Source organism: Phacochoerus africanus, chromosome 2 (genome assembly GCF_016906955.1).
Source record: "Phacochoerus africanus isolate WHEZ1 chromosome 2, ROS_Pafr_v1, whole genome shotgun sequence".
Lineage (NCBI taxonomy): Eukaryota > Metazoa > Chordata > Mammalia > Artiodactyla > Suidae > Phacochoerus > Phacochoerus africanus.
Genome location: NC_062545.1, coordinates 265,499,934 through 265,513,833, shown reverse-complemented (window position 1 = coordinate 265,513,833; position 13,900 = coordinate 265,499,934). Strand labels below are relative to the sequence as shown.

At 38.9% G+C, this 13,900-nt stretch overlaps 1 protein-coding gene across 1 annotated transcript; it reads left to right on the top strand.

The window, feature by feature from the left end:
• Positions 1-4,297: 4,297 nt before the first annotated feature.
• On the top strand, positions 4,298-8,111 carry LOC125120904 (olfactory receptor 1G1-like). Its single transcript, XM_047769278.1, is given in 5 exon segments — positions 4,298-4,512; positions 4,894-4,998; positions 7,165-7,289; positions 7,292-7,510; positions 7,513-8,111. Coding segments are annotated over 5 exon segments (1,263 nt in total).
• Positions 8,112-13,900: the final 5,789 nt, after the last annotated feature.

The window sequence follows — 13,900 nt, the reverse complement described above, 5'->3', positions numbered from 1 at the left end:
AAGACATCTTTGTCCAGTTTTCCCAGAGCACAGAATGCCTCACTCATCTCCACCTGAGCTCCCTTGGGGGTGGGGAGTTGAGGGTCAGCATCTACAGTGGTGCATGATTTACTCTATGTTGAGGCAGATGGCAAATGCCAAACTCCAATTCGCATAGCAAAATGGACTTAGAAGAAAATTTCTTTCACCTGAAAAAAATGATTTCTTTTTTTCAGGCATACAGCATAGATAAGATGTAATGGTTATACAAAAAGATGTAATGGTTTCCCTCCCATGAGGAACAAGATAAAACACCAGCTCTCACAACAACAATCTCACATTGCACTTGAGGTCACATCCAGTTCAGTAGGATAGAAAAAATAAATAAAATATAGAAGTTCACTAAGAAAAGCAACAATAGTGCATTTTATTCACAGCTGACAGTTCCATATTATTGCAAATCAAGGGAGTCTATACATGAACCATTCACACTATTAATGTGAACTGGAGTTTGGCACCAGTGATCTCCCTTTAATAGGTTAAATCATGATCCCCTGCAGCTGCCAACCCTCAACATCCCCTGAGGGGAACTCAGGGTGTAGATCAGCAGGGAGGCACTCTGTGCTCTAGGCAAACTCGAAAACCAGGTCTTCAGATACTTAGATATTTTTAGGATAAGAATTTATGGGCCAAATTCTTGCATCTTCTATTACCTAGAAAAGTACTGGTTGGTGAATTCTGCTCCTCATGACTACTAGTAACCTTCACAAGACCAGCAACAAACCTCTGTAAAATGTAGGCATAGATGCATGCACCTCCCCCTTCACCCTTATCACACACATCCTGATATTTCCCCTCTCCTCTTTGAGGTGGTATTGCAGAGCTCTCTGAAATGCTGCCTTCCAGGCTGTAGCTAATTCAACAAAACAAAAGATGTCACAGTCACTTGTGACTACAGCCACCTCCAAGTGTGAGCTGGTGAGCCCTGAGGGAACTCAAGAAGGAACCAATGAATAGCTGCCATCTAGCAAGCATCAGACTGCAGCCACTCCTAACAGCAAACACTGGGGAAACTCAGGCTGTGAAAACACAGGATGCTGGCCCCATAGAGCTGAGGCACATGTCAAAGGAATGATTTCCATGAGCCCAGACCTTTGCATCTTCCCATAGAAAAGCACTAACTTCTGTAAATTTTGATATCTGGTTTTCTGTAATCTTTCGTTCCTACTACCTGCTCTTTGTTACTAAAACTGCTCTGTATCCTAACTCTCCCCTGCCTCCCTGGATCAGTTTTCTCAAGGTTACTGGGGATGCTGCCTCCTGGGCTTAAGTCCTAATTTTGCCCCCAATAAAACGTAACTCTCAACTATTAGATTGTACATTTTTAAGTCAACATTAAGTTTCTCAATGAAAACAAAAACAGGTTAAAAAAAGAAACTCCCACCATCAAGTCACAACGTAAACAAAAATCAATTCCAGATAGACTAAAGCGCTAATATTGAAAAGCAAAATCAGAAAGTTTCTAGAAGAAAGTGCTGAAAAATCACTTTCTGAACTCAGGAAAGAATGGACTTCATAAGTCAGGCACAAGTAAACCATTAAGAAGAAAGAATGTCTTGATGATGTCAATCAGTTAATATTTTCATTATTTCCTTACCAAACAAGACCGTAATCAGAGTGAAAAGACAAACCAAAAAGACAGAGAAACTATCTGCAAAACACACAATTCACAAAGGATTGATATCTAGGATATTTAAATAGTTTCCTCAATAAATAAGAATATAATAGACAACTAAATAGAAAAGTAAATATTTAGATAAGCAGTTTCAAAATTAGTACATAAAAATGCTAATAAGTGAGTTCCTGTCATGGCTCAGTGGCTAAAGAACCCAACCAGTATCCATGAAGAGTCAGGCTCAATCCCTGGCCTTGCTCAATGGATTAAGGATCTGGTGTTGTCACAGGTGTGGTGTAGGTCACAGGTATGGCTCAGATCTGTCATTGTGGTGGCTACGGTGTAGACTGGCAGCTACAGCTCTGATTTGATCCGTGTCCTGGAAACCTCCATATGCCAAGTTTGTGGCCCTAGAAAGACAAAAAAAATGCTGATAAGTATTTAAAAGGTACATAATCTCATTACTAATCATTGAAATACAAAATCAAACCACCAGCAGATGCCCCTCAATATACACACACCAAATGATTACAATGAAAATGGCTGACAAAACCAAGTGTTACAAAATGAGCTAAAACCACACCTTTACACATTACTGGTGGAAATGCAACCTGGGACAATCTCTTTGGAAGTCAGTTTCATATTGTTGACTAAAACTGAAGATGCAGACATTCTAAAATCAAGAAATTCCACTCCTTCTTATGTAGGAAAGATAAAGAAATACATGCATGCACCAAGAAAAATATACAAGAATGAATGTCAGAGCATATTCCTAATAACCAAAAAAAAAAAAAAACCCTCTAATTCTACAAAGAATAGATTGCAGGCAACATGATTCATGATAAAAATTCTTACCAACATGTGTATAGAGGGAACATACCTTAACATAATAAAACCATTTATGGCCAACCCACAGCAAATATAGTGATCAACAGAGAAAAGCTGAAAGCCTTCCCCCCAAAATATGGAAAAAGGTGAGGATGCCCACTATCAACACTTTTATTCAACATAGTGTTGGAATTCCTAGCCACAGCAATCAGACAAACAAAAGAAATAATTGATATCCAAATTGAAAGAGAAGAGGTAAAATTATCACTTTATGCAGGTGACAGGATACTATAAGCAGATAACCCTAAGGACCCCACACAAAAACTAGTCAAACTCATCAATGAATTCAGCAAAGTTGCAGGATAGAAAATTAACATTCAGAAATATGTTGCATTTCTGTATACTACCAATGAAATATTAGGAAAGGACTATACAAATACAATACCTTTAAATTGTGCCCCCCAAAATTAATTACCCAGGAATAAAACTGACCAAGGAGGTGAAAGACTCATATACTGAGAACTATATATATATATATAAATCAAGGAAATTAAGGAGGATGCAAATTAAGGCATTTGGAGTGTATAAGCAATGAGATCTTGCTGTACAGCACAGGGAACTATGTCTGATCACTTGTGTTGGAACATCATGGAGGATAATGTGAGAAAAAAGAATGTGTATATATATACATATACACACACATATACACATATATGTGTATGAGTGGGTCACTTAGTTGTACAGTAGAATTTGACAGAACATTATAAATCAAATATAGTAACAAGAATTATTTTTAAAGAATAGGTTGCATGAGTAATATGTGAGAGAGCAGGGCAACTCTCAGCAATGGAAATGAACAAATTACCACTGGGGAATATAACCAATATTTGTGATAAATATAAATGGAAAGTGACCTTAAAATTGTGTTAAAATTTTTTAATTTTAATTTACTTTTTTATTTTTATTATAGTTGATTTACAAAGTTTGGTCAATTTCTGCTGTACAGCAAAGTGACCCAGTTATAAATATATACACATTTGTTTATTTCATATTATTCCCCATCAGGTTCAATTGTGATAAAATGTTTCAATTAAACCCCCAAATTATGCATAAATAAATTATAATAAATAAATAAATAAATAAACCCCCTAGGAGTTCTTTTTGTGCCACAGCAAAAACAAAACCAGCCAGTATCCATGAAGACATGGGTTTGATCCCTTTGGCCTTGCTCAGTGGGTTAAGGACCTGGCATTGCCATGAGCTGTGGTACAGTTCACAGATGTGGCTCAGATCCTGCATTGCTGTGGCTACACATAGGCCAGCAGATTTGGCTCCAATTCAATGTGGGAACTTCCATATGCCACAGGCACAGCCCTAAAATGGCAATAAATGAATAATTTTTAATTTAAAAATTTAGAAAATAAACCCTAGCTCAGGGCAACAAATAAATAAAGGATTGACCCATGTACTATTTAAGCTGAGTAATGGGAAAATAGGCATTAATTTTATTAATATTCTTAACAGAATATACATGTTTCATACACTCTTTCATGTGTAGCATACATTTAAACAAAAACAAATGAAGTTATCCAGAAATTAATTTAGTTTTTTAAATAAATTATTAGCCACCATAGTCCCAAGGCAGAATCTAAATATTCGTATTTCAGTTCTCTTAGATCATTAAATAAGAATGTTTCATCTTCCACGTGACATTTAAAACAATGATTGTGACCTCAATCTAGTCTCTTTATGTTTTACTTATCTCCTGGGACATAATATATTCCCCCAATGGGGACAGGACTCTAATTAAGAAGCATGGATGCCATGAACAGAATGTGGACCTGTTCAGGGTTAAGGCTGAAAGGATGGATCATGGTGTCTCCCCACCTAGGGGAGAAACCTGGGTGTGGCCATGGAAACTGGCCTGGTCCATCTGAAAGGAATTATCACCATTGCTGCTGGGTCACAGGAGGACAACATACAGAGAAGACAGCTGGCAAGTTATATGATTATCCCATCTCTACTATCAGGTTTGGGAATGGATCCCAAAGGACACAGCCTGTGAAAAGGCAGCAGTTCCTCCTGGCTCCAGAGACTGGGGCATCACCAGTTACCTGAATCTTCCATCTCTCTGGTTCCTACACACAGTGAAGGACTCTGTGACTCCAGCCATGTATTCATAGGGAAACAATGGGACATCAAACTCAAGCTCCTTTATGAAATTGTCACAGACTGAGGCTGAGCAGCACTTCCAGTTTAGGACAGAGGAGCAGGGAAGGGGACAGTGAGCAGAGTCTAGCTTTGGCCAAGTGTGTGCACCTGCAAGCTCATAGATCCTTTTCTTCATTTTGGCCTTCATTTTTGCATCCTTCCCTGTCATACATTTTCTGGACCTTCTGATCCCCATGCAGGGTAGCTAGTCTGGGATTCTTCACATCCCTGAGGGTGCTGAATGAAGGCTTTGTGGATAATGGGTCTCAGACCACCCTTCCACCAGCCACATCCAACCAGGACATGTACAATCACAGAGCATAATTCACTCTCAATCCACTGGGAAAAGCATGCTTTCCAGAATTTCTCTCAACAACCACACCACATGAACACCACTAATTTACTCCTCTACTTCCACTTAAAGTTATCAAACTCATTCACATCATTTATTTTACTTAAAATTTTATACAGCAAGGAGTTACCATTGTGGTTCAGCAGAACTGAGTCTCACAAGCATCCATGAGGACTCAGGATAGATACCTGCCTTGCTAAGTGGGTTAAGGATCCAGTGTTGCCATTATATGTGGTGTATGCAGCAGACTCAGTTTGGATACTGTGTTGCTGTGGCTGTGGCATAGGCCACCAGCTACATCTCAGATTTGACCCCTAGCCTGGGAACTTCCATATACCACAAGGGCAGCCCTAAAAAGACAAAAACAAAAATTCATCCAGCAAATAACTATCTAAGAGTTATTTATTCCTATGAGACACTTAATAAGTAAGGGACTCATGGTAATTTGACCTAGTAATTTGACTTGGTTTCCAGATGCCAACTAAATGCACTGCCACTGATAGTCTTGAGGATAATCAAAACATTACACTGCGGTGCTGCTGCATTGATGATAATTGTGATGATGATAATGATAATGAATCTACACTGAAAACTCCCAATCTCTTAGCCCAGGATGCTGGCACTAATGAGGACCAAAAAAAATCTTCATTTAAAAAAAAGCAATAACAATAACAGATCATATTTAATGTGTGCTTACAAATTGTCAGTCGATCTAAATATAATTCATCATTATCAAATTTAATCCTCATAACCAAAATATGGTAAACAACATCATAATCCTATTTGAGCCAATGAATAAACTGAAGATGAAAGAGGTTGTGACTTTCTCAAGATTTCGTCAAGTGTAAAGACTGGAGAAACTTGCAGACTCCAGTGGCATCTTATGTTTTTACGCATGACCCTAAACAACTCACTGATCACATTATCCCCCCACACAATCATACAGATCATTTGAATTCCACATCTTAACTGCACATCATGATTCATGAATAAACTGGCACATGTTCCAGCCTTTGCCCTCTTCAACAATCCTATAAGGTAAGGGTATTACCTACATCTTACAGATAAGAAAAGCAATGCTCAAAGGGACTAAAACTTCCCCCAATTGAAAAGGCACAGGAGGACCAGAGGAGCAAAGCACATCACCCAGAGCTTTGTCACTGCATCCTGTGTCCCACATTCACACTTCATCACCTGTGACTAACAATGACAGTAACATCACTGCCCTTGCTGGCAGCCTGCCCTATACATACATTATCTCAGGAATGATGGCAGTGAGTCTATGAGGTAGACACTCATGGTACAAAACTAGAATCAGAGATTCAGTAGGAAGTAATTAATTAATCAAAGACAGACTGAGCATAAGACACACAAAAGATTCCCACACAATCTCAGTTACTCCAACAAAAGATGAAGAAGGGGAAGTTAATGATTAAAATAAAAATGATGTGCCCTTTGTGATAAAGTGCTTTTCTGTTTGCAGGGTTCTCCTAGGCACACTAATTCACAGAAGTGTCTTCAAGGCAAAGGGGGCCAGAGCATTTCCAGCACAGCTAGGGACCACTAAGGCCCAGCAGTCTCATCTCTGATTAATCTATTCTTTCTTCAATCTCCCTTGATATGTGCTCTCTCTCTCTCTCTCTCTCTCTCTCTCACACACACACACACACACACACACACACACACACACACACAGCTCCTGATTTTGCTCAGTAAACCCTAGTATATTCATGAATGACAAGTGAGCACAGCAAGAAGACAAGAAATTGAAATGAGTGTTCTATAAGGTTTTTTTTAAAGAAACTGTACTTGGAAACATCTTTCCAGATTAAACACAGTCAAATCTCATCCAGAACATCCATGGGGAAAACCTGCCACATTACAGCAGTCCAGACCACAAATTACACTATACAGAAAGCCTGCTTATCAGAGTCCACTGTCCTCCCATTTGTACATTTTTCCAAATCAGCAGTTACATGTTCTAGTGAATATCATTGACCTTTTAAAGGGGTAGAGGAAAATAGACCAATGTCATTGGAATCCGTTATATTGACAGCCTATCTCTGCAGGATTCTTCTCTAATTTCTATAATTTAGAAGTACATTAGAAACTGAACCAGCGTCTCTGAATTCTTGCTCCTGGGCTTCTCTCCACACCCAGACCAGCAGCCTCTCCTCTTTGGGCTCTTCCTGGCCATGTACCTGGTCATCATGCTGGGGAACATGCACATCATCCTGGCCATTGATTGCCTCACCTCCACACCCCCATGTACTTCTTCCTGGCCAACCTGTCCTTCATCAACACCTGCTTCTCCTGCACCATTGTCCCCAAAGTGCTGGTCAACGTCCAGACCCAGCACCACACCATCTTCTACACTGGGTGCCTCATGCAGATGTACTTCTTCATGGCATTGGCCCTGCTGGATGACTTCCTCCTGGCTGTGATGACATATGACCACTACATGGCCATTGCCTCCCTCTTCATTACACCCTGATCATGTGTCCCCAGCACTGCCTGCTGCAGGTCACCACATGCTGGCTCTTTTCCCATCACCTAACCTGCTCTCTCATGCTCCTCATGTCTCAGTTCTCCTTCTGTGCCACCCATTCCATCCCACAATTATTCTGCAATTTTCTCCCACTCCTCAACCTTGCCTGCTCAGAAACCCACATCTTTCAGGTCATGATGTTTACAGCAGGAGCACTCTCAGGCATTATCCCTCTCACCCGTGTCCTGGTCTCTTATGCCCACATCATCCACACCATCCTCAGGGTCCCCTCTGTGGGGGGAAAGCACAAAGTCTTCTATACCTGTGGTGCATACCTTATAGTCATCACTCTCTTCTATGGGACACTCTTTCTTGTCTATTTCCAGCCTTCATTATCCTATTCTGCAGACACTGCAACGGGGGCCTCTGTGGTATACATCACAGTCACCCCCATGCTGAACCCCTTTATCTACAGCCTGAGGGACAGAGGCATGAAGTACACCTTGTGTGACTTGTTTTGTGTGGAAGATGCTCCACCCCATAAAATTCCTTCCCTAAAGTGGAGGCAGAGATTTTAAACTTGTGTTCTTCTCTTCATGTGCCCGCTATTAGTGTGAAAAACTCATTCAAGACAGGATGTTTTGCCTTCCTAGAAAATACAAGCAAATGAAGACCTAGACTTTTGCGGGACTGAAATAGGGCCAACTGCCCAACATCAGAACTGCAGTCTGGAGAGAGGGAGTGACCAGATGTCCCTACTGGATGACTTGATGTGTGGGAATATGTATTCATACAGATTCAACCCACAGTTGGGAATGTGAAAAATGCCAGCAAACAGTTGGCTTCTAGAAGGAAGCCCAATAGAAGCACACTGTTGGACTACAATTTCATCCCCAAGAGCCACAAATTATGGCAAGACTAGGCATGTCAGGACCTCAGCCATCTCACTGGAACCAATTCTGACCCTGCCTGAGAAGAAACTCATTCTTGGGGACCAGCATCAACATGGAGACTATGACACCAAGTAGGCAGAATCTGTGTGTGGCCTGAGAGGGCCAGAATAGTCTAGAAAAGGAAACAAAGATGAAGAGATGTGTCCAAGATAATATATCTGTGCTTAGATCTTTGTCTCTGGTAAGTGATTTTGCATTTTTGTTACAAGTGATCAGTCTTTATTTTTTTTTATTTTTTTAAACTGTGGTTCTTTTTTCTCCAACTGAAAAATCAAGCATGTCATTATGGCAAATGTCTAAAATATAAAGATTTTTTTTCAAATCCTTTCTTGAAAGAAACCACTGCGAATACTTTACACAAATTCTTATGGTCCTTTTTTCTGTGCATTTATTTTGTTTATTTCTCACATAATCTTAAAGCATGAATGTTTTCCAAACTATTGTTATCCACACTGTTATATATTTCTATAAACAGTTTCATAATTAATATTATCACAGAAGCAGCTGACATTTTTAATATAACCTTCTTCCATTTGGGGTAATTATATCTTTCTAATTATCCATAATATTTTAAGTAATAATGCAGTGAAGATCAGTGTGAATAATCCATAGAGAGAGTAATTTTCCCATGTGCTAGGAATAAATATGAAGACTTGGAGGTGCTGTGTTGAGCATTTTTCAGGCCCATGATTCATGTTTCTAAAATAGTTTACAAAAGTGTTAATGAGGAAAAGAAACATTGTTAATGATTGTCATCCCAATGATGGTCTTATGAGAGTGATCCTTTCTCTGATTTTTGTATTCCAATTTTTGACTCAATTGTTGCAAATATCATGTCAAAAATGGTATTTCTTTTCTATTGTTTGAATTTGTTGTTTACTGATTTTTTTCTAAGTATGTAAATACATTTTTAAACTTATTTAGTTTTTGCTTCTTTTTTGTAGGGCCGCACTGGTGGCACATGGAATTTCCCAGGCTAGGGGTTGAATTGGAGCTGTAGCTAGTGGCCTAGACCACAGCCACAGCAACACAGGAGCCAAGCCATGTTTGAGACCTATACCACAGCTGACAGCAACATCAGATCCTTAACCCAATGATCAAGGCCAGTCATCGAACCCACAACCTTATGTTTCCTAATCAGATTCATCTCCACAGTGCCACGTGGGGAGCTCCTTGTAAATATATTTTGTTTATTCTTCTCAATCATTTTTTCTTTTCTTTGACTCTTTTAAAGACTTGTGTAAGTCCTCTTTATGTTAAAGATTTAAGATGCCTCATTAGAGCAGTAGGTATCATGTCAGTCTCATAAAGATTTAAACTTTGCACTCACATACTCCTAGTGAAAACTTTCCCCAGTCACCTTTCATCCTTCAGTTTTCTTTTTGATTTGTTGACCTAAATGGATTTTCAGTTTACAAAAATGAAACTAATAAAAAATAAATAAAAATCCTTGTGACTCTTCTGCCAGTGTTATCATTGGACATCTTTCTCTGTGTAGAGTACATGTTGGTAATATATATATTTTTTTAATTTCAGTTAGATGTGCTATTTTTTAAGAAGAGTTTAACTAAGATGTAATCCATAAACCATAAAATTCATTTTAAGGTCTATAATTCAGTGGTTTTTAGTATGTGGTGTGTTATTTATTTATTTATTGGCTACACACAGCATGCAGAAGTTCCCAGGCCAGGCATCAAACCTGTGGCACAGTAGTGACCTGAGCCACAATCGTGATAACACCAGATCCTTAACCTACTGTGACACTGGGAAACTGCAGCCTTTTAATTTTTTTTTTTTTTTACTGAAACAATACATGACTTTTAGAATGATATTACATATTTAAGTGGATCTCCTCCTTACATATCTCACTCTCTTCCAGAATTTCCTGGAACTTTCCTCGTGGTGCAGAGGGTTGAGTATCCAGCTTTGCCACAGCTGTGGTACAGGTGACAATTATGGCACAGGTTCAATCCTTGGCTTGAGAACTTTCACATGCCATGGATGTGGCAAAAAAAAAATTTACTCTCCATTTCAGGTCCCGTAAATATTCAAAACCAGGATGCTGACTACAATGGAGCTCTCATTCACTCATATAGAGCATATACATTTTCCCTTGGGGCCTTTCTTTCTACTATTATTTCCTCCTCTGTGGCACTTTATGGCAAGCCCACATAGTTTATGTGTCATGTCATCTTCAAAAAGTACCCTCTCACACTAGCCCACTCTATTCATCAGACAGGATCTCATTTTCTTGAGAGCTCCACTATCCCTTTAGCTAGTCTTCCTATTCCTGCCCTCCTAAGATCAAGAATAACAATAACTTTTACCACTTCCATTTAATATTGAACTAGAGGTTCCAACAAGCACATCCAAGAAAAGGAAATAGAAGGCCTCAGGATTGTAAAGAAGGAAAATTATCTCTACTTGCAAATGGCAGATACTGTATATTTTTAAATTCTTAAGAAATCAACCCCCCCAGAAAACCTACAAGAAAAAATAAATGTCTGAATTCAATACAATCTCCATTAAAAATCTCAGCTACGTCTTTTTGCAGAAAATGACAAGCTGATCCTAAAATTCACATGGAAATGAAATAGAGCCAGCATAACCAATACAATCTTGAAAAAGAAGATGAAAGTTGGTAGACTCACACTTCCCAATTTCAAAACTTACTACAAACTAAGTAACTAAGTACTAATTCATGCTTAGTACTTCACATGAAAAGATGCTCAAAATTGCTAATCATCAGAGAAATGCAAATCAAACTGTGATGAGATATCCTTTCTCACATGTCAGAATGGCTGTCATCACAAGGAATGTAAATAACAAATGTTGGCAAGGATGTGGTGAAAAGGATACCTTGGTACACTGTTGGTGGGCCTATAAATTGGTGGATCCATTATAGAAAATGGCATAGTAGATTCTTCAAAAACTAAAATATAGCTACTGTATGACACAACAATTCCTCTCTTTGGTGTATAAGCCCTCCAAAAAATCCCACTAATTCAAAAAGATACATGCACCCCAATATTCATAGCAGCATTATTTATAATTGCCAAGATATGGAAGCAACCTGAGTGTCCATCAACAGATGAATGGATACACACACACACACACACACACACACACACACAAACACACACACATATATATACACACACACACAAGGGACAACTCTTCAGCCATAAATGAAATGAAATTGTGCCATTTGCAGCAACATGGAGGGTATTGGAGAGCATTATGCGAAGTGAAAAAAGTTATAAAAAGACAGCTAACATATAACATTAATTATATATGGAATCTTAGAAGTACAACACACTAGGGAACATAACAAAAAAGAAGCAAACTCACAGATACAGAGAACAAATTAGTGGTCACCAGTGAGGAGAGGGAAGGGGGAGGGGCAAGATCCTTTTAGAAGATTAAGAGGGACACACTATTTGATATAAAATAAGTCACATGGATATATTGCACAGCATGGGGAATATCACCAGAATTTTATAACAACTGTAAAGGGAGTATAACATTAAAAATTATGAATCACTATATTGTACACCTGTAAGTTATATACTTGTCATAGAAAAACTAGACTTCAGTTAAAAAGGACAAGGCCATACTAGCATACTGCTAAACAAAGGAATACAACTGAGAGTCCACAAATACCTTCACATTTATGAGAAATTAATTTTCAAGAAGGCTTCTAGGGAAATTCAAGGGGGAAAGAATAGTGCTTTCAACAATGCCTGCTGAGATAACTGAATAGCCTTATGCAAAAGAATGAAGCTAGACCTTCACCCCCCACTTCATGCAAAAATTAACTTAAAAGGATGATAGGGGTCAATGTAAGAACCTGATCTACAAGACACTTAGAGAAAACCATGGGAGTGAGACTCTTGTGACCTTAGATTAGGCAATGGTTTCATAGGTATGACACCAAACTGCTTGTCTGCACAAGCGGTAATAGAAAAAATATATCAACAGGATTTCATCAAAATCACCAAGTTGTGTACTTCAAAAGATACCATCAGGAGAGTTAGTAGACAAGCCACAGAAAGGTAGAAAATATTTGCAAATCATATAGTTGATATTTGTATAAGAATATATGAAGAAATCTCACACTTAACCAAAAAGACTAACAACTCAATTTTAAAATGGGCAAAGGATTTAAAGAGACATTTTTCCAAATGAAAAATACCAATGGTCAAATAGCACATGAACAATACTCAACATCATTAATCATCGGGGAACACAAATCAAAATCACAATGAGTTACCACGTCACTTCCAATAGGATGGTTATATTTTTTAAGAAAAATTTACCATACAATATCAAAATGTTAGCAAGGAATGAGAGAATGGTGAACACTTCAACACTGGTTGTAAGAACATAAAAGAATGCAGCGAAATTTGAAAACATGGGCAGTTTTTCAAAAAGTTCAAACATAAGAGTTACCATACCACACAGCAATTCCTTTTATATGTATATAACTAAGAAAACATATATGAAACATAAAAGCCTATACATGAATGTTCATAGCAGCACTATTCATAATAACCGAAGAGGAGAAACCACCTGAGAAAGCAGACAATTGCTAAAAATTTTCTGTTAGCTCTAGTATCAGTTCAGGCCCACAATAAACAAATGCCAAAACCTAATTAGGGGAAAATTATATTAGGGAATATGCTTATGAAAGATAAAGAACATAGGAAAGACCCCCCCACAAGCCCCTCCATTTACATAAGGCATAATTCAGTTGTCATGAAGTAGGGGGACAGAAAACCCAGCTGTCTCTTCACAAACTGGCCCCTGAAAAAAGAGCCAGCCACCATCCCCATCGCCCCAGAATGGTAGGAGGCTGTATTCATAAGCAAGGGAACTTACTTACAAGGCTTGTCTTGGTAGCCAAAAGCAGCTCTCCACCCTCGCTGGCCAGGATCTTGAAAACTTTTACAGAGGCCCTCAGTGGGTTCAGACACACATGTTGTCCAGAGAGTCTCAGCAACACACTGATCCTTCAAGCCTGCCTCCTCGAAAATGGCTCCAAGCCTGGGAACGGAGGGCAGAGTGAACATTTCAAGGACACAGACAGGATCAAGGTGCCTCCAAAAATCCAAGTCCAACTTGCAGGTCAATCAGCAGACACCTCTTCTCTGTCCTCTCTTTGACCTCACTGGCTGTAATTGAACAGGACCCCATGGGGTCTTCCTGGGAAAGGCTCCCCTCTGGGACTCCACCCAATGTCCTCAGCTTGCTCCTGGTTTGTAGAAAAACATTAGCCTCCTAGACCTTCCCCAAGTTCCAAAGAATGCTTTTAATCAGAGAAGTGAGAAAAATACAGAAAGAAAGGCAAAAAATCAAGCCAAACAAAAAAAGAATGCTTTAGTCATGAAACAAAGTCAAGGACTTTTAGTTCC